General features: G+C 35.8%; 1 protein-coding gene, 1 non-coding gene and 1 pseudogene across 2 annotated transcripts in view; 2 read left to right on the top strand and 1 right to left on the bottom strand.

Moving 5' to 3' along the window:
* Positions 1-425: 425 nt before the first annotated feature.
* Dcaf10 (DDB1 and CUL4 associated factor 10) overlaps positions 426-25,040 on the bottom strand; it is a 45,481-nt gene continuing 20,866 nt past the window's right edge. The window contains exons 3-7 of the mRNA XM_026379984.2: positions 21,365-21,562; positions 11,790-11,992; positions 9,727-9,840; positions 7,429-7,574; positions 426-5,651 (exon numbers count right to left, since the gene is read on the bottom strand). Coding sequence (XP_026235769.1) covers positions 5,283-5,651; positions 7,429-7,574; positions 9,727-9,840; positions 11,790-11,992; positions 21,365-21,562 — 1,030 coding nt within the window. The 3' untranslated portion in view covers positions 426-5,282. The remainder of the gene's footprint in view (positions 5,652-7,428; positions 7,575-9,726; positions 9,841-11,789; positions 11,993-21,364; positions 21,563-25,040) is intronic.
* Positions 13,511-13,679, top strand: LOC113175681 (small ribosomal subunit protein uS14 pseudogene; annotated as a pseudogene).
* On the top strand, positions 17,650-17,772 carry LOC113176022 (small nucleolar RNA SNORA38). The gene has a single exon (XR_003300031.1). It is a non-coding gene; the product is annotated as a small nucleolar RNA SNORA38 (small nucleolar RNA).

Genomic DNA, 25,040 nt, shown 5'->3' with positions numbered 1-25,040 from the left:
TATATACACGTACAGACAGGAGGTGTATGTAAGATGTGCTCCTTGGGTTTTTGATAAAACCCGTATCTCTATCATTAATTCATTTACAACTAAAGAGAGCAGCATAAAGGTAACCTGGACTTTCTTTTAATAAAAATTTCCATTATCATTTGGGAGAAATTCTTCGGATATCACTTAGAATTATCTCTAGGATATAAATTTTAGTACAATCTTATCCTATGGGCCTAAACTGTTTTGTAACAACATGTGATAATTTAAGCACACATTTAAACAGTTACTGACAAAGTTTAATGGCAACTAAAATGGCATCTAAGATAGTTTTAAGTCCAACTGGATTTTCTTATTTTCCTGCACTCTTCCTCTTTACTTAAAAGCATAAAAGATCCCTGTGCATACACAGAGCTTTTGTTGTTGCTTTGCTGTACTTTGGTACATTGCTTTTTTTTTTTTTTTCCCTAGCAGCTTCCTTAGTTTGAAGTATCTTACTTGGTTGCAACTGAAAAACTAGCCTAGCTTTAACTGGGATCTTGTATTATCTAGAAGATAAGCAGAAAGCAATCAAGGGAGCTGTCCCAGACTGTGTACTGAGAGTTTGTCCAGTTCTAATTGTAGACATTCTGAACAGGCTTGGTTATCTCATGTCCCAGCTCATAATAGATGAACACTGCACAATTGGAAGAAAGTAGGGAGCCTGATAGAGGCAGGCATGTTGACAAAACACACTACTTAGGAGATTAAAAAAAACATTTTTAAAAAGTTAGCAATCTGAGGCAAATGATATATCTCAGAATTGAAGGAATCACTTCATAAAAGATATTAACTCATATCTGTTTTAGCCCTTTATATTCTATGAAATGTTTTACATATTATCAGAGCTCACTAGGTATTTATAATAACACATTATGAATATAACTTTTCATCATGAAAAAGTGAATGATACTGAAGAAGGCAGGGAGGCATACTAACACACCTGAAAGACTTGCATCAAAAATAATTACAAGTTTTTAATTTTGGCACTTAAGAGAGATGCATTTCTTATCCAAAATTCATATGTATGGTTTCCTTCATGACCGACACAGAGTATAACTGAGTGGATTTTCACAGTACTCAATGACTGCTGGTCACTAAATGGGGATGATTGTCTTCAGTAAGTTATCAGATTCTTTTTCCTGCTAAATAAAAGTTTAACAGATGCTTGTGGATGCCAGTACCAATATATTCTAACATAGGAAACACTAGGCTTATAAAATATTCTGAGTGTTTTCCCTTTTTTGCACTTTCTAGAGAACATCACCTTAAAAATGATATAAGGTGGTCTTGGTTCTAGAAACAGGAGCAGGGAACATGTGATTTACCCTTCCTTGCTTGCTTTCCTAAAATTTTTGGTATGGGCTCTTCTCAGAGATGTAACAAGGAGGAATGATATATATTCATTTCTTAGAAGCTTTAACCTTCTAAGAAAAAAGACCACACATATTTTTTAAAGACTAAAACTGAGGTTACCTCCTGCTTAGTCACTTCATTTCAAAACTGAAAGTAAGGAGTTACCACATATTTGATGTACTTCATCAACACAGCAGTGTCGTAAATACACTGTTCTGGAGAAAGCTTTTCAAAACAGGAGAATAATCTATATCACATTTACCAACAATTGTATTATATTACCAATCATGATACCTTTTATCAATTATCATGAAAAAAAATGACTGAATAAAAGAGTAAAATATAGCAGATTCGATTTTTACACAGAAAGTGAAACAGGGCCTGGAAATGGTAAGAAGTCATTTCTTTCAATAATATAGCATTCCTGATGCCCTTTAATTCTCTGATGACTTTTTGATCATGACCATATATCAAGGAGAGCAAGGATTCTTTTGTTGAGTTTGCTGCTGTTAATATTTTTTTAGTTGTAGATGGACAATACCTTTATTTTTTATGTGGTACTGAGGATTGAACCCAGTGCCTCACATATGCTAGGAAAGTGCTCTACCACTTAGTTACATCCCCAGCCCACTGCTGTTAATTTTTTAAAATATTTTTTTAGTTGTTGAAGGACCTTTATCTATTTATATGTGTTGCTGAGAATCAAACCCAGTGTCTCACACATGCTAGGCAAGCGCTCTACCACTGAGCCACAATTTTAGTCCGCTGCTGATAATTTTTAATTCTCATTTGTATGGCTCTATTTTTACACAATGTTCCATATTCTTCATTTTCTTTTCTATTTCACAGACACTTATCCTGCTTGAGGTTTTTTAGTAATGAATGGACTCTATGTATGCCCTGAGTCTGCGGTATTTGGATTAATTCTCATAGAAACAGTCAATCTTGTACATGTTCTTTTTACATAGTATACAAGGTAAGATAAGGCCAATGCTGTAATTAAAAAAAAAAAACTTCCAGAAGATGCTGAAAAAGTAAATTAACAGGCCAATTTACCATCATTTAGAAACTAAGTGCAAAAGTATTTTGCACTATCTTTGGATTAAATCAAATAAAAAGACAAACCTAGGTTTGAATCCCAGTTTTGCCACCCACTGCCAACTCTGTGACTTCAGACAAGTCACTTATGGTTTCTATCACATCATGGCTGCCAAAGATTTGGGGCTAATTATAACTATCTTCCAAGTTTTTGTGGGGGCTAAGAGTAAAGCAGATACATTATTTAACACATGATAAGTTCCCTAAAGTGGTTCAAGAACCATTGACTAAATTTGGAATTGGGTGGCATGTGGGTCCAGCATCTGACATGGAATCCTTTTTTTTTTTTTTGAGCCACATCCCCAGGCCCATTTTGTATTTTTTATTTAGAGATAGGGTCTCACTGAGTTGCTAGTGCCTCACCATTGCTGAGGCTGGCTTTGAACTTGAAATCCTCTTGTCTCAGCACCCCCAGGCACTGGGAATACAGGTGTGCACCACTTGACATGGAATCCTTTCCAAAGTTAATAAAATTTGTGGAGTCTTCTTTTGAATTCAATTTGATTTATACTTCATAGCTTTTTTTAAAAAAAGTATTTTTAGTTGTAGATGGACACACATATTTATTTATTTATTTCTATGTTGTGCTGAGGATCAAACCCAGGGTCTCACACTTGTGAGGCAAGTGCTCTACCACTGAGCTACAGCCCCAGCCCCCTTCATAGCTTATTTTTAATAATAATTTTCAGTATTTTTATCTCCAAAATTTCATTCTGTTAAATTTTTTCTTTTTTATGAAATTTATGGCAAGCCTGCATTTTCACTGTGCTTTTATGTATATTTTTCCAATGGCCACAAAATTTCCAATTTTTTCAACATCTGTGGTAAGATAATCTAATTCTGTTCTAGAGTCAACATTGTTCCAAGACAGAACCTCTTACATATATGTGTGTGAATGACTATTTGGCAGGTCCTACAATAAATGTCACTTTTATTCATGTATTAGGGTTGTTTAAACATTTCTGTAAGATTTAAAGTACTTTTCTTCATATGGCTGGAATCTCAGCATCTACTCTCAAGCCCTTTTTTTCCCCAACCTATAAGGATATTCACAATAATACAACTTAATGACAAAGTGTTCATAAGTCATTGATTTAACAGCCAGCATATCTTAGAAATTGCCCTGAGCAAGGAATTAGGAAACTTAAACCCATGTCCTGGTTCTGTCACAAACTTTGCATGATGATCTCAAGCAAGTGACTTAACTTCTCTCATTTGTCAAATAATGCAATTAATTACACTCCAAGTTGTTTTATATCTCTAAAAATGTTTTCATTTACTTATTAAATAATCAAAACACCTTGTGGGAATTATGTTAAGCACCAAATAAGTATAGAAATATATAATGCTGTTTAAGACTATGTTTTTAAAATTGTGATTCAAAGGTCACCTGAATAAAGATTACCTGGGGCTCTTGTTAAAAATAGAGATTCCTGTCCTCTCCCTGCCTAAATCAGAATCTCCTAAGGTGACATACAGGTTTCTGTATTTTCAGAATCTCTACAATGATTATAATGCACCCTAATGTTTGAGAACCAATGGCCTAAAGAGGACAAGGCTGGTGCATGGCTTAAATTACTCCAGCCTCTGGAAAATCCCTTCTAAATATAATACATTCCATGTAGAGGAGACAGGAAGAAAGCTGCCTATTCAACAGAGCATCAGCCTGTGCTTGCCCCTACCTGATGCTTTCACTTGCTGTGTTCTATAACAAAACAGAAAAAAAGATGACACCCAGGTCACTGCCAGTATTATGATAACATCTGGAAGAGGACTGCAGCTCTCTGTTCGCTAATGGTAAGTTGAGCTTCTGACCCTTGGCTCAAGAAGAAAGATGAGTAAAATGCCATTTCTTTACTCTTAATTCACCGTCCACCCCAATACTGTTAATACATCATTCTGGCAGAGAAAACACAGAAAGTCTTAAGTCACATTGTTCCATCTCTCTGTGGCCAAATACTGTACTAATGTTTAAATCCTCTTCTGTACAACAGAAATGACCAAAGCCCATTTCTTCTCCTCCTTTCCTCTCTGATATTGCTGATAGGAGCTAAATACCAAATAAAGGGACATGAGAGAGATTATAAATTCATACAAGTAAATTACAAAGAGAGGTGGTAGTATTTTTTCTAGAATTTCACAAAATCTCTCACATGAAAAAAACTTTCCTGTATGATTTTATCAGGAAACTTAAAAGACATTTTGATGCAAGACTATCTAATAGTTATGAGAAAAATGCCATTATCTGTGCTCAATATAGAGAAATATAACAGCAACTTTAAAAGGCCAAGTACATTGATAAATCAAGATAGAATTTTTTTTTCAACAACTGGCATGTCAACATCCAACTTCTGAGTTTTATTCAATACTAGTGTCATGGGTTTCTCTTATCCCAACCAAAACTCCTCTGCCAAATGTCCATAAAATTCATACCAACATACCAAAACTAAAAAAGAGAAAGAAAGGAAGGAGAGAAGGAAAGAAGGAAGGAACAGAAGGAGGCAGGAAGGTAAGGAGGAAACTCAACTACCATGCAAAATAACCATAAGAACTGGAGTTCAGCGGCACAGACCAGCAGGAGCAGAGGAATGCTGAAAAGGACGATGCTGCATAGTCTACTTGGAGATGCTCATATGATGCTGGATGATCAAGTACTCAGGTCACAGGTGTATTCATGGACCCATAAGAACCAGGATCTTGACCCAAACTTATAAGATCTTCTAAAAAGAAAACACTTCACCTAAATTGAAGTAATTAATAAGTCAAACACCAGAGAGTTCCTTATTTGATGTAAGTTGTGCCTAAAACTTTGGCTGATACAAAGAGACCCGTCCACTAAGGCACCCTGAGGCAATCTGACAATGTGTTGGAGAGAACTTTGTTGTCAGTACCACATCATTGTGAGAGTACAGAGATCGGATCACCCGCAGGGGACTGGATTCTTTGGGTAAACAGTCAACAAGTTCACTGCACTGTTTGTCAAATCCCAACAAGCGAATCCCATAGCCATGTGGGGAAGAAATCATTCGCCCATCAGGGCTGAAGCAAAGTTCTTTGATATAACCCCTGCCTACATTGGCTTCTTCAATGTAATGAGTCAGTCGTAGGGAACAGCGAGGTGAGACTGGTCGCACTGGAGCTCCTTCTTGGAATTCATAGACACAAGTCCACTAAGGAAAGAAAAGGGAGACAAACCATGGTTATAGAGCACCAAAGAGTGCTACAGAAATTCTCATTTTTCAAAAGCTCAACAGAATGCCAAAGTCACAGGATTGTTGCAAGATATCAATCAGATGAATACTCTCTCCCATTAACTAACAAAACTTGTAGGCCCCATATCTTCTTCTCTTCATAACCTGAAGTTATTCTGCACTGTGAGGTTTTAAAACCTTTTGTTCCCTGAGGCTGCCTGTGACTTCTGTAGTAATACTTTTCCTTTTCTTACAGCAACAACAATCCTGATATTTTAAAAACTTCTGGGGTACGGGCTGGGGTTGTGGCTCAATGGTAGAGCACTTGCCTGGTTTGTGTGAGGCACTGGGTTAGATTCTCAGCACCACATATAAATAAATGAATAAAATAAAGGTCCATCAACAACTAAAAATACATATTAAAAAAAATTCTGGGTATATCCAAGCCCTAAAGTACCTCTTCCTCTGCACTTTTTTTTTTTTAATTTTTAATATTTATTTTTTAGTTCTCGGCGGACACAACATCTTTGTTGGTATGTGGTGCTGAGGATCGAACCCGGGCTGCACGCATGCCAGGCGAGCGCGCTACCGCTGATCCACATCTCCAGCCCCTTCCTCTGCACTTCAAAAGCTCTTTTCCCCTCCTTTTAGTTGTGGTCTCTGGAACCACTGAGATCCTTGCTTTCCAGAACACTCTTGCTATCCAGAATCCTAAGGTCATTTAACCTTTTCCCCTAGTCATCAGTTTAGTCTCCACCTTGCCCAGATATTCCTGATTTTTTTTTTAATTTTAATATTTATTTTTTTAGTTATCGGCGGACACTTGTTTGTATGTGGTGCTGAGGATCGAACCCGGGCCGCACGCATACCAGGCGAGAGCGTGCTACCACTTGAGCCACATCCCCAGCCCCAGATATTCCTGATTTTTTAAAAAATTAAATAAAATTATGATAATTGGCTAAAACCTCACATTTATCCAGCTTAGCTAAAACATTTCAGTGCTATGTTTACTATATATTACCTTTATTTATTTATTTTGACAAGATGAAAGAGGCAAGAATTAAGAAGCCAGACACAACCTGAGCTGATGATGGCCATTAGAGTACTTGCTAGCCTGCTACACCCAAGCAGGAGAGGAAGAAGGGTTAGCAAGGGATAAGAATACCATAAAACCACAGGGGATAGAAAGAGGATCGTCAAGAAGAAGGGTCTCTTGCCTATCATGGTGGTGTGTGCCTGTAATCCTAGCAACTTGGGAGGCTGAGGCAGGAGGAACACAAGTAACAAGGCCATCCTCAGAAACTTAGCAAGGCCTTAAGCAACTCAGTGACACCCTGTCTCAAAAATAAAAAGAAATTAAAAAATTAAAAAGGGCTGGGGATGGGGCTGGGGATGTGGCTCAAGCGGTAGTGGGCTCGCCTGGCATGCATGCGACCCGGGTTCAATCCTCAGCACCACATACAAACAAAAGATGTTCTGTCCGCCGAAAACTAAAAAATAGATATTAAAAATTCTCTCTCTCCCCCCCCCCTCTATCTCTCACTCTCTCTTAAAAAAAAAAAAAAAGAAAGAAAAAGGGCTGGGGATGTGGCTCAATGGTAAAGTGTCCCTGGATTCAATCCCTGGTACCAAAAAAAAAAAAAGAAGGAGAGTCTGTGGACTGGTGGACTGTGGTCTGATACACCTAGATTTGCACACACAGCAATGGCAATTTGTCCAATGAAACCTACTGAAGATAAAGCACTGCTAACTGTACCTCCTGATCATCAGTGTTGCTTGAGCATCGAAGAAGAGTGGCCCAGCCTTTGGGGTGCAGCTGTAAGGATGTGATGCAGTTTCCACGGTCTCTCTCACCAGGTACTTCAGGGGTTAAGACTTCAAGACTATTTCGTGGTGAAACGCCTGAGAAACAAGAAAATGAGGATTGGGATTTGTATTATTCAAGGACTAAGGCTGATTTCTGGCAGTTATCTTCCATGCCTTATGTTAACACATGTAAAAAAATATATTGTTCCTCAAAATATGGTGAGTTTTGGGATATGGGCATGGGGAAAGAGTACTACTATTATGAAAGAATACAAGTCCCTAGCTGGGTGCAGTGGCACATATCTGAGACAGGAGAATTACAAGTTCGAGGCCAGCCTAAGTAACTTAGCAAGAGGGCTGGGGACATAGCCTAGGTTCAATCTCCAATATGGGCTTAGGGGGAAGGGGGACCCAAGTTCCTATAGTAGGAATCACTGGGGACTTAAGGCTAAGACATGGAAGCTGAGTAGGGGTCCTTTGGATTTCGATCTATACCTCATAAAGCTGTTTATTTATGGTTTATCTCCACCCCACCCCCTCGTTTTGTACTGGATATTGAATTCAGGAGTAATTTATTACTTAGTTTTATACCTAGCCCTTTTAATTTTTGAGACAGGATCTTTATAAGTTGCCAAGGCTGGCCTTGAACTTGCAACCTCCCTGCTTCAGCTTCCCAAGTGTATGTGTGGTGCGGGGAGGTCATAGGCATGCACCACTGTGCCTGGCTTTTCTTTTTAAAAATTCCCTTGTAAATACTATACCACTGATGGAAACCTATAAGGCTCTAAATTACACTGCAACAACCAAACTATACATAAGTAATAATTTCACATGTGATTGGATTTTAACAATTTTAGAGAAAAACAAACCTTCATTTTAAGCATTAATTTTGTAAACCTCTAACAAAAGCAGAAAAGAAATACACTCTAAATAGGTAAGCAAAGGTTTGATAGTTATATTTTCTGGAGTTTCTCAGGAGTTGACAAAAGGGGAAACTATGAAGGAGCTGAATGGAGAGGGGGTAGGAAAGACTGGAAGATCAAGGATACCACTGATTTCACTTGAGCCAGAGCTAAGTTTAGTTTTATTTGTGCTATATCCTTAGAATCCACAGAAGATATCATATCAAAAATAAAAGTTCTGGCCAGGCACGGTGGTGCACACCTGTAATCCCAGCAGCTCAAAGGCTGAGGCAAGAGCATCATGAGTTTAGAGCCATCCTCAGCAATCTAGCAAGGCCATGAACAACTCAGCGAGACCCTGTCTTTAAATAAAATATAAAAAGGGCTGAAGATGTGACTCAGTGGTTAAGCACACTGGGTTCCATCCCTGGTACCAAAAAAAAAAAAAAAAAAAAAAAAAAAAAGTTCTAATGCTGCTCTAACTCTCAAAGGAGAGTTATACTTATTTCCAAAAGGTGACCTAAAAGGCCATTTTTGGCCAATAAAGAGGAGGATAAACAACTAAGAGCTTAGATTTGGATTTAATATGGAGAGGGGTTATAATGGAATTTGTCCAGGTAGAAAGCATTTCAATCAGGAAGTGGAGGGATGGGCAGAGAAGCTAGTTCTTTTAGAATGGCTGGGGGAAAAATGGAAGATACAGATTGGGGCCAGATTAAGCTCATTTTATTCCACAATCCCTTTGCAACTGTCATGCGATGTACAGAAAGGGAAGAAAATGGCAAGACATTTGGAGTATCACAGGTCTGTAATTCCTGCTCTTTGGGAGGTTGAGGCAGGAGGATTCAAAGACTGAGGCCAGCCTTGGCAACTTAGGGAGAGTCCATCTCAAAATAAGAAACTGAAAAAAGGGTTGGGGTGTAGCTCAGTAGCAAGGCACTCCTGGGTTCAATCCCAAGTATTGAGGAGGTAGAAAAAAAAAAAGAAATGGCAAAAGACCTAGAGTAAAAGACTAGGTGACATTCACAATCACCTGATAAATTCATTTCTCATGTTTATACAGTACTTGCACATGTATACTCTCATTTAATTTTTACAACAATCTTGACTGGAATCTACATTTCCCAACTACTTCCTCTCCAAACTAGAACAAAGTAAGTTTGGTACATGTGATAAAAACAAAGTTCAAATTCCATCATAGATTTCAGCATAAAACAGTTAGTTGACTGAGAGGCAAGAAATAGTCTCATCTCCACTAGTTATTTTTATGGATTAAAACCATACCAAAGAAAATTATTTGATGGAATCTGTTATTGCAAGATTATAAAATCCAGCTTTTAACCTACCTTCTCTTTGGGAGGCTCGTGACATGTGCTTCTCAGAAGATGAATTAGAATCACTATGATGACAAGGTGAACCGGAAACTCTGGGACCAGCTGAACTCGATGAAGTGCTCAAATCTTAAAAACACAAAGAGTTTGACAATAAATCTAGCATAACTCTGGTAGTATCTCTTAACTTTTTAATTATCTACTTGAACCATATTCTAAATCATCCAAAACATGGCCAAAAAAGCTCATATAAACCTGGGGGGGTATAACTAAGATGAAGGAAGGCAGGACATATCTTTAAAGCGTTATTTAAGGCCAAATCGCTTTTAAAAACATTTTATGCCAAAAACTTGTGTATGTAAAATAAAATAAACAAAAAAACAAACCCCAACCAAATAAGCACTGGAATATCTTTGGGTATCATTTCTGTACTAAAACAGAATAAGAAAATTTAATGAAAACTGAGTCGTTTAACATTAGAATAGGGTCCAAACAACAGGCCCATTACTGGTAACATGAATAAATTTTTCTATAAAGCATACTAAAAACTTCTATTATGTAAATCTATGTAAATCCTCTTTGAAATGCAAAGCAAAGCTTTACATTAAAATCTGTGGAAAAAATAAAATGAATATGAAGTTTGGCATATTACTAGAAATTCAATTCCATCATACATTTTCAGTAGTTCCACACCTCTGCAGGGAATTCTTATTTTATTGAATTTCTTATGATTTTATACCAGAATTACCCTTAAAGTCAGAAAAGCTGCTGCTTCTTTTTTTGGTACCATGGATTAAACCCAGGAGTACTTAACAATTGAGCCACAACCCCAGCCCTTCTTTGTATTTTATTTTAGAGACAGGTCTCACTGAGTTGCTTAGAGCCTCGCTAAATTGCTGAGGCTTTGAACTTGCAGTTCTCTTGCCTCAGCCTCCTGAGCCACTGGGATTATGGGCATATGCTACCACACATGGCTGAAGACTGAAAAGCTTGGTTTTGAGTCAAAAAATGCCAACTACACCTTCTAGATAACTATCACTAAGCTAATTATTAGTATTTAACTTTTTTAAAAAAAGGCAATTCTGAATCTAAAAGGATTACATTCACTTTTATCAAACACCTTGCTTGCAAGGAAGTTGGTAAACTTAAATTTCTACTTTTAACAGTTAAATTGGTCAATGATAGTACAATTATGCCTGTATTTTCCCAAAAGAGTCTTCAGGAGTGGCCTTGTGCACATATGAGAAAGATTCCAACCATTTAAAGTTATCTTTTAATAGCACTTCATGAAAAGTTTGCATTTGTGTTCCAAATAAATAAGTCTGTTTTCCTCCCCTCCCAGGCCAGTCTTCTCTTTCCCAAAGTCAGATGAAATATATTCTCTTTATCATAAAATATTCATGAAGTATAGTATTTACATTTTTCTGAGCCCCAACTTCACTTAAGTCTAATAGAATCAGCAACGGGAAAAAGGACAAAGCTTTAGCAAGAGGGTGTTACACACAAGATGGCACCAGGTACCTATGTGTGGACATTTGGAAATCTAGGATACAATACAAATTTAAAATTAAAACTCTATAATCATAACTTAAAAAGTTCTGCTGGGGGCTGGGATTGTGGTTCAGTGGTTGAGCACTTGCCTAGCATGTGTGAGGCCCTGGGTTTGATTCTCAGCACCACATATAAATAAATAAAATAAAAGTCCATTGATAACTAAAAAAAAATATTCTAAAAAAAGTTCTGCTGGATTCTTTATTAAAAAAACACCTTTTCTTTCTTTAAAAAATTTTTTTAATTGTATATGGACAAAATACCTTTATTTTTTATTCATTTTTACTTTTATGTGGTGCTGAGGATTGAACCCAGGGTCTTGTGTGTCCAGGCAAGCACTCGACCACTGAGCTACAATCTCAGCCCTACTAAACTTTTAATTAAAAAAAGAAAAGCTGGGGCTGGAGGTTGTGGCTCAGTGGTACAGTGCTCGTCTCGCACATGAGAGAAAATAAACAAAATAAAGATATTGTGTCAATGTATAACTAAAAAAATATTAAAAAAAAAAAAAGAAAAGAAAAGCTTACCTGAACTTGATGTAGTTCTCCTTGCTCTCAAAATGGGATAGCTGCCTACTTCTAAAGACTTTGTTAAGTCAAGATCATGGAGAATCAAGAGATATCCAGAGGATGTTGAGATCAACATTTTGGAACAATCTGGTGTTAGTCTCATTCGCATGAGAAAACGAGTGTGAAAGAATTTCTTATGTGGACAACCATCTTCTGTACACCTATAAAGAAACAAACCCAACAAAACCTAGAGTTATCCTAAATTTAATGATTCAGTGATAGTCAAATTGTTTTTCCCTTCAAAGCAGAATTAATAATGTATGTTTACAATTATTTTGCTCACCATTCCTTCTCTCATCTCTATCCTTCCTTTTTAGATGACTCTTTTTTGTTCTGAAGTATATCCCTCAGAATTTTGTATGTAAAACTTTGTTGAGGTAAATTCATTTTTTTATTTTTATGAAAATATGTATTTCATCTTTATTGAAAAAAGGTTTGGCTGAACATACAACTTAAGGTTGACAGTTACTTCTTTCTGAATAATGAGGATGTTTCACAGTTTTGAGTTCCAATGTTACTATTTATAAACTTGCTATCAGTCTATCTGCTACTTTTGAACAATTGATCTTTTTCTGTCTGGTTGATCTGTCTTTAGAGTCCTACAGTTTCACATTGTTATGTGTAACTTTGGATTTCCTTTTGTTTGTATTTACTGAGATTCATTTGACTTTCTAAATCTTAAGATTTATTTTACTCATATATTCTGGAAAGTTCTCAATCATTATTTCAATATTGCCCTTCACTCATTTTCTATATTCTTTCAGCACTCTAAAAAACTTTTGAAACATTCATATTTGACTCTCCTTGTCTCACAATTTTTCTTTTTTTTTATTTTTTTAAATTTTTATTTATTTATTTATTTATTTATTTAATTTATTTTTTTTACAATTTTTCTTTCATGGGTTTTTTTTTGGGGGGGAGGGCTGGGGCAGGTACTGGGGATTGAAACCAGGGACACTCTACCACTGAGCTACATCACCAGCACCCCTCCACACCAATTTTTTGAAAGTCTCACTAAATTGCCCAGACTTGCCTCATATTTGTGATCCTCCTGCCTCAGCCTTCTAAATAGTTGGGATTACAGGTGTGCTCCACTGTGCAAGGCTTTTTCATGTTTCATATTTCCCCATTTTCCTATGTTGTATTTTGAGTAACTTTTAGATATGTATCTCCTAATCTATTGTTTTAAGCTAAAAAAATCTATTGTTTTAAAGCTGTGTCTAACCTGCTGTTTCACCTGCCCCATATATACTTGCATTTCTATAGTTCTATTAAGTTTTTAAAGTTATCATATCTGCCCACATGGTTTCTTTGATAGACTTTTATTCCTTGTATATTTTTGTTCCTGTTTTATTTCATTTTTGTTATTTTAAAAAAACATACCTATAGAAAAACAAGTAGAACTTAAAGAAAACAAGTAGAACTTAAAGAAAAATGAATATTCCTCACCCACTTTAATAGTACAACATTTATACTTTAGACACTCCATCTATTTCTCTCCACTGTTGCAACCCATTTTTGTCTCAAACAAAAATACAAATATTGAGAGCTCTTTTCAAAATTTTAAGTTTTCTTCTCCTTATATTGTTATTTAAAGAAACTTTTCATTTGTATCTCTATAAGTTTTCCTCACCTTTTTTTTTTTTTTTTTTTTGCCTCGTTGCACCCTTGAAAGCAAGATGGGTCACCAACAGCTCTATTGGAGCCACCGGCGAAAATTTGGCCAGGGTTCTCGCTTTTGCCGTGTGTTCAAACCGGCATGGTCTAATCCGGAAATACGGCCTCAACGTGTGCCGGCAGTGTTTCCGTCAGTACGCAAAGGACATAGGCTTCATTAAGTTGGACTAAGTGATCTTCCTCGAATGGATTACCCAAGACGGCCACCCAGTGAAGGAGAACATGCTAATTCTTTGTACACAAAATAAAGTTCTAAAAAACTTCCAAAAATGTGAAGAAGAAGAAGAAAAAAGAAGTTTTCCTCAATTTCTGCTCTGGTCATGCTTAAGAGTGGGAAACTAAAGCTGACTAGGACTATATAGTTTATATAAACTACTATACACACTATATATATACTATACTACTATATATATATATACACACACACATATATATATGTAACCTTAGATCATCACCCGAGAGAAGGCCGAGGATCTCTGAAATCAATTATTCAGTACACATGTCATTTAATCCCCTTGGTTTCAGCAACATACCTGAACCTTCAACTGTTTCTGGAACCTTTTAATAAAGATTCTTCATTTTACCCTCTCTATAAAGTAAAATTAGAAACTTCTGCTAAAATGGGAAGTTGACTGCACTGATATAGGTTAAGAAAGGAAGAAGTTCTTAAATATCTCTCCTGTGAATCCTTATTTAGCTACTTAAAAAGTACCCAGGGTTGCCAGTTCCTGTGATTTTGAGGATTCTATGACAATTATCTTTAAGTTTTTAACTTTCCTCCTCTGCCAGCTTAGGGTTCAGATTCCTTGGACTTACTAAATCAAGTTGCTTAAAACAGCTGCTTAGTCAGTAGTCATTCATCTCCACCGTCTTTCCAGCTTCTAAAATTCTATTGTCATATTTCCTCTCCTGTTTGTTTCCCCATCTTTATAAGTTTATGCCCTTGACTTTAAAATGTCTTTTTTGTTTGCTTAGGTATTACAGTGACTTAAATGAAAATTTACAATTTTCTCCATCAAGGTTACACATCTTCTTTTGTAATTTATTCCTATGTATAACTATATATTTTTAAAAATTTATTTGTTCTAATCAATTACATATGACAACAATGCTCTGATTCATTGTACACAAATGGAGCTCAATTTTTCACATCTCTGGTTATATAAATTTTTTTTATTAAGAAAAAATGTGTACTTGAAAAATTTTGCATTGACATAATCCCAATAATCAATGAGAATACAATTGATTTTTTTAAAAAATTTTCATCCTACTTCCAGCCTGCAACGTTTTTTGGTTTGTACTGCAGATTACATGGGCACTTAACCACCAAGCCACAGCCCCAGTCCTTTTTTTTTTTTTTTACTTTGAGACAGGGTCTTGTGAAGCTGCTTAGGCCTTGCTAAATTGCTGAGGCTGGCTTGAGTTCTTGGGATTACAGGTGTGCACCACCACACCCAGCTGGACATTTCATATAAACAGAAGTATACAATAAGTAGTCTTTAATCTGGCCTTTTCATTTAGCATAATTTCTTGAGGTTCTTCCATGACACAGCATATATCAATACTACTTTCATTGCCAAATAGTATTGTTGTATAGACACAATACATTTTGTTTATTAACCACTGGATGGATATTTAGATTGGTTCCCTTTTTCTTTGGCTATGATAAACACTGCTATTGTAAATATTTCTGTATAGGTCTTTGTATAGACATATGTGTTAATTTCTTTTGTGTAGGTATACCTAGGAGTGGAAATACAGCAACTATTATTTTAACACTTTGCAAAACTGCTAACCTTTATAAAATGGTTGTACCATTTTACTTTCCCAGCAGCAATGTGAATTCCAGGAATGAGGGCTCCAGTTTTCCACATTCTTGCCAAGACTTGTTATTCATAATATTGAGTCTTCTAATCTCTGAACATGTAATGTCTCTTTATTAGTAACTACTTATATTTCTTTTAGAAATGTTACATAGCATTCAGTGTACAAATCTTGTACTTTTTTGTGTGTGTACTCCTGGGGATCAAACCCTGGGTCTTGTGCATGCTAGGTAAGTGCACAATCACTGAGCTACACCCCTAGCCCAAATACTACTGTATTCTTTTTGATACTATTGTGAATGCAATTGTATTCCAGAGAGAGAGAATTTCAATATTTATTTTTCAGTTTTTGGCGTACACAACATCTTTGTTTTTTTGTATGTGGTGCTGAGCATCGAACCAGGCCGCATGCATGCCAGGCAAGCCACATCCCCAGCCCCTATTCATTGCTTTTAAGTAGAAATATCTTTGACTTTTGCATATTAATCAGCCATATCTTGTTAATTCAATGAACTTGTTTATTATTTCTAGGCTTTGGGGGGAATTCCTTAAGATTTTCTATGTAGAAAAACGCATAGTAGGGCTGGGGATGTGGCTCAAGCGGTAGCGCGCTCGCCTGGCATGCTTGCGACCCGGGTTCGATCCTCAGCACCACATACCAACAAAGATGTTGTGTCCGCCGAGAACTAAAAAATAAATATTAAAAATTCTCTCTCTCTCTCTCTCTCCCCCCTCTCTCACTCTCTTTTTTTTTTTTTTTCAAACCATAAGATGCTTGTGACAATTCAAGCTTTCTACGTCAGGATTCTGGTGGTAGGAGATCCAAACCTTGGTCTTATAAGGCTTTTCGCATAGAGAATTAGACATGAGCCCTGGTTGAAGGAAGAACTACCCAGGACGTCTTCCTAGGGCTTAACGGACACTTCCGATTTAAGAATATGAGCAGCCTCCTGGGACACCCCGCTCACATCCTACATTCCTTGTCCTGGAAGATGTTTCTAGTGCTCCCTTTTCATCTGACCCTCTCTCACTCTCTTAAAAAAAAAAAAAAAAGAAAGAAAAAAAAAAAAGAAAAACGCATAGTAGTATACACCCATAATCCCAGTGACTTGGGAGGCTGAAGCAGGAGGATCAGAGTTCAAGGTCAGACTGCAAAACTTAAAAAAGAGACCCTATTTCAAAGTAGAAAATAAAAAGGGCCTTGAGATGTAGCTCAGTGGTAGAGGGCCCCTAGGTTCAATCCCCAGTACCAAAACAGAAAATATAAATAATAGAGTCAAATCTTCTAAATATGAAAACTGATTTTACTTCTTCCTTTCCAATCTGGTAGCTTTTTTTCTTCTTGCTTCATTGTGCATCCAGAGTAATGATGTATCTCCAGTACAATATTGAATAAAAGTGGCGAGAACTTTGTTACTAATCTTTTTTTTTTTTTAATATTTATTTTTCAGTTTTTGGCGGACCCAACATCTTTCTTTGTATGTGGTGCTGAGGATCGAACCTGGGCCACATGCATGCCAGGTGAGCGCGCTACCGCTTGAGCCACATACCCAGCCCTTTGTTACTAATCTTATGGGAAATGTATCAGTCTTTCAACATTAAGATTTTAACTGTAGGTTTTCCATTAATGTCCTTTATCAGGTTAAGGAAGTTGTCTTTTATTCCTAGATTGAGCACAAATGGGTATTGAATTTTATGTTAATTGCTTTTCGGTCTTTATTGAGATGATTATGTGAGGTTTTAGTTTTACTAATATATTACATTAATTGATTTTTGGATATTAAACCAACATGGCATTTTTGAAATAAATTCCACTTGGTTGTGACTTATAATCCTTTATATGTATATTGCTAGATTTGACTTGCTAATATTGTTTTCAGATCTTTGCATCAATTTTATGGCAGGATATTGGCCAGCAGTTTTCCATTTTTATGATGTCAGAGTAATACTAGACTCAAAAGAATTCAGCTGGGAAGTGTTCTTTCCTCTATTTTCTGAAATAGTTTGTAATGGAATATTTGGTAAAATTCATTGTGAAGCCATTTGGGCTTGGGCTTTTCTTTGTGGGAAGATTTACAAATTACCAACTCTTTATTTACTATAGGTCTTGTGTCTAAGGATTTTCCACTTACTCTTTGAATCTGTTTCAGTAATTTATGACTCTCTAGGTATTTGTTTACATAAGTTATTATAAAGAGGTTCATATTATTCTTTTATAACCCTTTCAATTTTCTTCTGAAAGGCCGGTAATGATGTCCTTTATTTTGTTTTTAATCATGACTGAATGTTGAATTTTATTCCTCAATTGAAATAATCAACCCTCCTACAAAGGTGTGTCTTTGGATCCCTGTCTTTGGACACATAAGAATTAGAGGAAAAGAAATATGAATTTGGAGAAGTCTTTTCCAAATTTTCCCCCATGGATCAATCATCCCCCATAGAAGAAGAAAAGAAAGAAAGAATCAAATGGATTTATTCATTTTATCTGTTAATGTAATTAATCATATTAACAGAAGTTTATATTGTCAAAACATCCTTTCATTTCTGGAATAAGAATTCTCTTTTTCTAGAATCTCATCAGTTTAATAAAACCAGAATATCATTTCAGTATCTGACAGAAGTCACCTATAAAACTGATAAGGCTGTTCTTTATTAGATCAGTTTTAACTGATTTAAAATTTTTCTTCAATGTTTACAGAATTGATGTTCAGAGTACTTAAATAACCAGTAGTACACAAACACTAGAGAGTCAGAATAGATATAGTTGGCAATGCTGGAACAGAGTTTTAGAATTGTATTACTGTGCAAGAAGAATTTCAGTTACTGGATGATGGGAAGATCTTGAGGGAGGTCATCTTAGAAGAGAGGCCTAGGTAGCCAGAGGGTGACTCAGGGCAGCGATTACTTAACAAATGGTAAGGAAGAAGTTCAATCTTTTAACAACTACTTCAGCTGAATTGGTACACACTGGTTAAACATCAGTCCTGGAAAATGGTTTATTGCTTCTTTGGTTAGCTTTGCTAAGGTGTCTTTTTTGTTTGTTTGTTTTTAAATATTTTTAGTTGTAGATGGACACAATACCTTTATTTTATTTTTATGTGGTGCTGATGATCGAACCCAGTGCCTCACACATGCTAGGCAAGTGTTCTACCACCAAGCCACAACCCCAGCCCAAGGTGTATGTTTTTAGTAAACTATTTCATCAAAGTTTTCAATATATTTGCATACAGTTGATTTTGTCATCTTACTCTATATATTTTTGTTAAAGCTCCTTTTTCATTGCTATTATGATTTTTGGTGTGGGGGATCAAACCCAAGGCTTCACACATGCTACTTAAGTAACATTGCTACACTTCCAGCCCTCATTGCTATTATTATTTGTGTTTCTATTTTCTCTTGATGTCTTTATTTTAAAAATATTTGTTGATTGACCTTTATTTATTTTTTACTTATATGTGGTGCTGAGACTCAAACCCAGTGCCTCATGCATGCCAGGCAAGTGCACTACCATTGAGCCATAACTCTAGCCCTCTCTTGATGAATCTTGTCAGAGAATTACCAATTATTTCAAACAACACTTTAGAAAAATCCTTTTTATTATATTATCATTTTCAATCTTAATTTTAAAAATTTTTTAGTTGTAGTTGGTCATAATACCTTTATTTATTTTTTGTGGTGCTGAGGATTGAACTCAGGGCCTCGCACGTGCTAGGCAAGTGCTCTACTGCTGAGCCACAACCCCAGCCCTAAATCTTATTAATTTTGTATTTTTGTTATATCCATATATCCACTTCTTTTTTGGTATCAGGGGTTGAGCCCAAGGGCACTTTACTAATGAGCTACACCCACAGTCCTTTTTGAGAAAGGATCTCACTAAATTGCTTAGGGCCTTGCTAAATTGTTGAGGCTGATCTCAAACTGGCAAATCCTACTCCCTCAACCTCCGGAGTAGCCAGTATTATAGGCATGTGCCACTACTCTCTGCTGTGGGGGCTGAACCCACGGGGGTGGGGGGGGGCTTAATCACTGAGCAATATCCCAGCCCTTTTTTATATTTTTATTTAGAGACAGAGTCTTGCTGAGTTGCTGAGGCTGGCTTTGAATTCTAATCCTCCTGGCTTAGCCTCCCAAGCTGCTGGGATTACAGGTATGTGCCACTGCACCCGGACATACATCTACTTTTACTGGGTTTATCCTTTTAGTTTTTACGTTTTTTAAGTAAGTTCATCAATTTTCAGTCTACCTTCTGACATTCTGAATTACTTAGGAAATGAGTTTATAAGTCTCTAAAGATGGGGAGAGAATTTCTCTTTTCTTTTTAGTACTGGGGATTGAACCCAGGGGTGCTCTACCACTGAGCTATATTCCCAGCCTTTTTTATTTCGAGAAAGCATCTCACTAAATTACCCAGGCTGGCTTTGAACTTTTGCTCCTCCCACCTCAGTCTTCCAAGTAGCTGGGATCACAGGTGTGAGCTACTATGCCTGGCTAGTTTTACTTTTAAATCCAATTTAACACTATTTTTTAACTGGCTAGTTTAGTTCATATATATTTATCATTACTGATGTCTAGATTGATGTGTAGGTTATGTGCCTACCATATTTCTGTGCTATCTTACTTACCTTTTTTTTTTTTTTTTGGCGGGGGCGGGGTGTGACTGGGAATTAAACTAAGGATGCTTTACCACTGAGGTAAAGCTACATCCTCAGTGTTTTTTATTTTGAGACAGGGTCTCACTCAGTTGCTGACGGTCTTGCTAGGTTGCAGAATCTAGCCTGAAACTTGTGATCCTCCAGATTTAACATCCTGAGATGCTGGGATTACAGGCATGCACCACTATGCCTGGCACCTATTTATTTTTTAAATGATTCTTTTTTTCTCCCCTTCTTCTCTATTTCTACTGTCTTATTAGTTTTTTTATCCTTCTATAGATTTGGAAATTGTCATTTTTATTTCTGTTCAAATTTTCTTTCTAGATTAAAAAATACACATTTGCCTCTAAATTCTAACACATATGTTTATGTTTGTCTAAAGATGATCAATAGCTGTATCCTCTACTCAAAATGTACATCTAGAAATCTTTAATATTATCCCCTTTTTACATATGATCTCTGAAGAACGTATTTAAAAATAATCCTGATGTGTTACTATATTATCATTTCACCAGTTCGCAATAGGTATATTTTAATTATTTCTCAAACTTCAATTTTCAAATAATCAAATTCTCTATTAGAAAACATTTTATTCAAATGTTTCTCAATGGAGGTATAACTTGCATTTTAGGTGGGTCAATTGGTCCAAAGTGAAAAATAGCCTGTGTACTGCAGGATGTTTAGAAACTATGGTCCTACCAACAAATGCCATAGATATCCTCCCTTTTCCCCAACAATGATAACCCAAACTGCCCCACACTGTGTTTCCAAACATTACTTTCAGGATCAGTATCACTCACTTGAGAATACTCTTTTAATGCATGAAAAAAAATTGCAAAAATTACAAAATAAATAGATTTAGAACTGAAGGAACAAAGAGTAAGAAATATTTTAGTTTCACAAAGGAAATAATAAAAACATTTTTCCTTAAACTCAGGAAATTCATTTTATACAGCAGTTTTCAATCATTAGCTATATGCCTTGGTCTCTTTACCATACAAAATTTTTGCTTACTTACTTTTTGATTTCTGCAGTGTTGGGCATCAAACCCAGGGCCTCATGTGCACTAGACAAGGATGCTATCACTGAATCATACCCTGAACTCCAAAGTTTTTAGTTGTAATATGATTAAGTAACCAAAGATGGAATCACTTTTTGTTTTTTTCTAAAGCCAGTTTTTTTTTTTTTCTTGAGGCTGCAGTAGAATACTAAATTTGTTCACCATTTTATCTGTTTATTTTTGTGGTACTGGGGATTGTGGTATTCAGGCCTCACACATGCCAGGCAAGTGCTCTACCACTGAGCCATATCCCCAGTCCTGCTCACAATTAAAAAAAAATGTTTTTATTCATAATCCTAATATGGTCTCCTAGTTACAAACCTGTTAGTGTCCCAAATAATGACATTTCCATCAAATCCTGATGTTACTAAGAGTCTTGTATTAGTATCATATTCGATGTTCTTCACCCAGCTAGTGTGACCATGTAAAGTGCATACTTTGGTGTTCAATTTTCTCAGATCCCATAATGCTATTGTAGTGTCATCAGAGCAGGTAGCGAACAGCCGGTTATCAAGAAATCTACAAAAGCAGAAAAGAAAAACTGGTTTATTTAATCTCTTCTTGAGGAAAATTTGTTGAGAAACGATCTCTATATTACCTAATCAAGAAAGAGGGAAAAAACCAAATGACTATAAACTCATTGTACAAATCTAGTGATTCTGATATACAATTAACTGTAAGTATAATTTACATAATCACAGGGCCAGGCCACTAAGATTTAATAAGAGCCACGATGTAATTTGATCCATTTTCTTTAAATTACTGATGTTTTTTGGAACTGGAAGTAGGCATAGGTAGACAGAATAGAAGGAAAGAACTTAATAATGAGAAATATTTACTCTGCTATAAGTAACATCCCTTTAAATCTAGAATATTTACATTAAAAATGCTTTTCAAATTGCCATCATTTTAATTTATTAGTTCAAAGGCATTCCCCAAGGAATCTCATTTAGCAACATTTTATTAGGACCAGTTAAGATTACAGGACAGACTTATTTGAAACACTCTTATAATTTAGACTTTTTATTTTGCACTAATTTCTCAATCCTTAGCAAGAATATATTTTTATACATTTACTTAAAAGATACCAAAGTTAACATTCACACTTAAACTGGTTTAATTTAACATTAGGATGATCTCTCTAATATATATTGTTATACACAACTTTCTTAATCTCTTGCAAAAAAATTAAATCTAGAGATCCTTCCAAGATAAAACCATACAAATTCTTGTCAGAAATTAATTACAATATCCACAAACACCATTGTGACCTCAAAACTTATCCTGGTTTTAAAATTCCAGGCCCATCCTCCTCCTGCCCCTTGATATGGCTAATTCTTGCTTTCTTTTTAATATTTAGCTATCATCCCTTCCAGGAAGCCTTTCCTTTCTGTCAATATGGGGTAGATCTACAAATTCTCTTAGTTCCCAAATCATTCTACACTTGTATCATAATACCTCAAACTACAGTGAAAGAAATAACTTTACAAAGCTATAAACTCCTTGAAGGCTGCCTAGTTCATGGTTAGAATTGTAGTACCCAACAAACAGTGCCAGGCACATAGGCATCAACAAATATTTATTAAATAAGAAGTGTTCACTACCTAGTGAAGACATTATAAATACATAATTACATAAATAATTATGTGGAATAAAAAAAGGAAAGAGGATGACTAGGAAAGACTTCATGATGATCTCACTGGTACCAACAAAATATAAGCAGGAACTCCAAGTAGCCAAGAGATAAGCAAAGGTACAGAGGCAAGGAATGCTACTTGCGGGAAAATAGAGACAGGTAGGGGACATATCATGAATTTATTCCATAACAATCCCCAATAAACAATTTTTTTAATTATAATTTTTTCTTGAAAATATTTTTAAATGGGAAAAAATACATCACCAAAAATAACCAGTTATTGATGTTCAGCTTAATTTCTGTTTTTTAAAACCAACACCTCAAATATTTCACCATCTCATTAAAGATTTATCAACAAAATTATTTTTTTCTCAGTTTTTGTTTCTCTTTTAGCTTTTATCAACAAAATCACTTTTTTTGGGGGGTGGGACAGAGTACAGGGACTGAACCCAGGGTCTCCAGCATGCTAGGCAAGTGCTCTACCACTGAGTTACATACCTACACTGCAGTATTATCTTTATTATTGAGTTGTAAAATCTCTCTTTTTTTTTTAAGTGGACACAATATCTTTATTTTACATTTATGTGGTGGTGCTAAGGATCGAACCCAGTGCCTCGTACATGTGCATGCTAGGCGAGCACTCTACCACTGAGCCACAACCCCAGCCCGTAAAAATCTCTTTATAGTAAAGATAATATATCTGAGATTTAAAAATACAATATATTTCACACATTTTCCACATACATTCCTTTCTTTTAACGTAGTCTATGTTTTCTTACTACATCAAAATTTTAATTCTTTTATCATTAAATCTATTTTTTCTCATGTAGATTTACCTTTACTAATGAGGCTTTGCAAAGTACAACCAGCTCAATGGCTTTCATACTTGATGGAATTTTATGAGTGAAAAAAAAAATACACTCCAAAATATTTTAGGGCTGGGGATTATAGTACAGTGGCAGAGCATTTGTCTTAACATTTGCAAGGTCCTGGGTTTGATCTCTAGCACCACAAAACAAACAAATAAAAATCTTAAAAAATACAAAAGGCTACTGGAAAGTAAGTCAACCTTAATGAGTATCTTCATACACTTGAAATATGTATGAATATACTACCAAATATATTTTATTCAGTCTACAAAAATATTAATATATGTATTAACAACTTCAGTGGGGCTGGGTACAGTGTGTATTGCTAATTCTAGCAACTTGGGAGGCCTAAGGCAGAAGGATCACAAATTCAAGGCCAATCCAGGGAACTTAATGAGACTTTGTCTCAAATTTTCAAAAAAATAAAAAGGACCAGGATGTAGCTCAGTGGTAAAGCAATCCACGACTAAATCCCCAGTATTGCAAAACAAAAACAAAAAAACACCTCAGTGAGATTATATTGCTGTGGCTCACAGTGTTCCCCCTAATGGATTTTTTATTTGTTTGCTTTGCAGTACTGGAGACTGAGCCCAGGTGTCTACCAATAAGCTACATTCCTAGCTCTGTTTTGAGACAGGGCCTCACAAAGCCGTCCAGGCTGGCCTTGAATTTATGATATTCTTGCCTCAGGTTCCTGAGTAGCTGAGATTATGGGGATTATAGGCATATGTCACAGTGCCTGGTCACTTGAAGGGTTTTAAGGAAGACAGTGAGATGATTGGAGAATAGTTTCAGGGGTCTCTCCTAGATGACTAGGTTCCCAAACTCTTGGATTTTCATAAAAAATAAAGTAAGATGAGGGACCAGTTTTTAAATTTTTGTTATAGAATCAGTTGAAAAAAATAAATGTTACATAGAAGGATATTTAACTTCAAAATGCAGAAAAAATATAATCTTGGCAAAAAAGTCAACAGTTTTGAGTTGAGTGAGTTTACCTTAATGAAAAATTCAATACTTTGACTTTTGTTGGCTTGTTTTGTACTTTTTACAAAACAAGAGAATCATTGGCAAAGAGAATAATTCATAGACTTAAACAATGCTGATGAGATCATCGGTTATAGCACCTAGGACAGCTTTAATCCCCAAATAAACAGATGTAGCAATGTAAAATATTAGAGAAGTTTTCGGAAACGTGGCCCTGTCCTCTCAAACTAAAACTCAGTATGGCCTAGTAATAATTGTAAAATATTTATAACTCCACAGTCCTGAAAATAGGAGATACCTTACATATACTGAAAACTATGAGTTTTTGCATCACCGAACTTCTCTAAATGTCCCCACCAAACTTCAACATATGGTTACAACAACTCTGGATAAACAGACATTTGGATTATATTGAAGTAGGTCTTCATTATCAGAGAATAATTGGCTAAAGGAAAAAAGTAATTGAATGAGAATTCTCTTAAAATAGGTGCTGACATTTCAATGTCTA

This window comes from Urocitellus parryii, chromosome 4 (assembly GCF_045843805.1).
Source record: "Urocitellus parryii isolate mUroPar1 chromosome 4, mUroPar1.hap1, whole genome shotgun sequence".
Lineage (NCBI taxonomy): Eukaryota > Metazoa > Chordata > Mammalia > Rodentia > Sciuridae > Urocitellus > Urocitellus parryii.
This window is presented reverse-complemented; position numbering and strand designations above follow the sequence as displayed.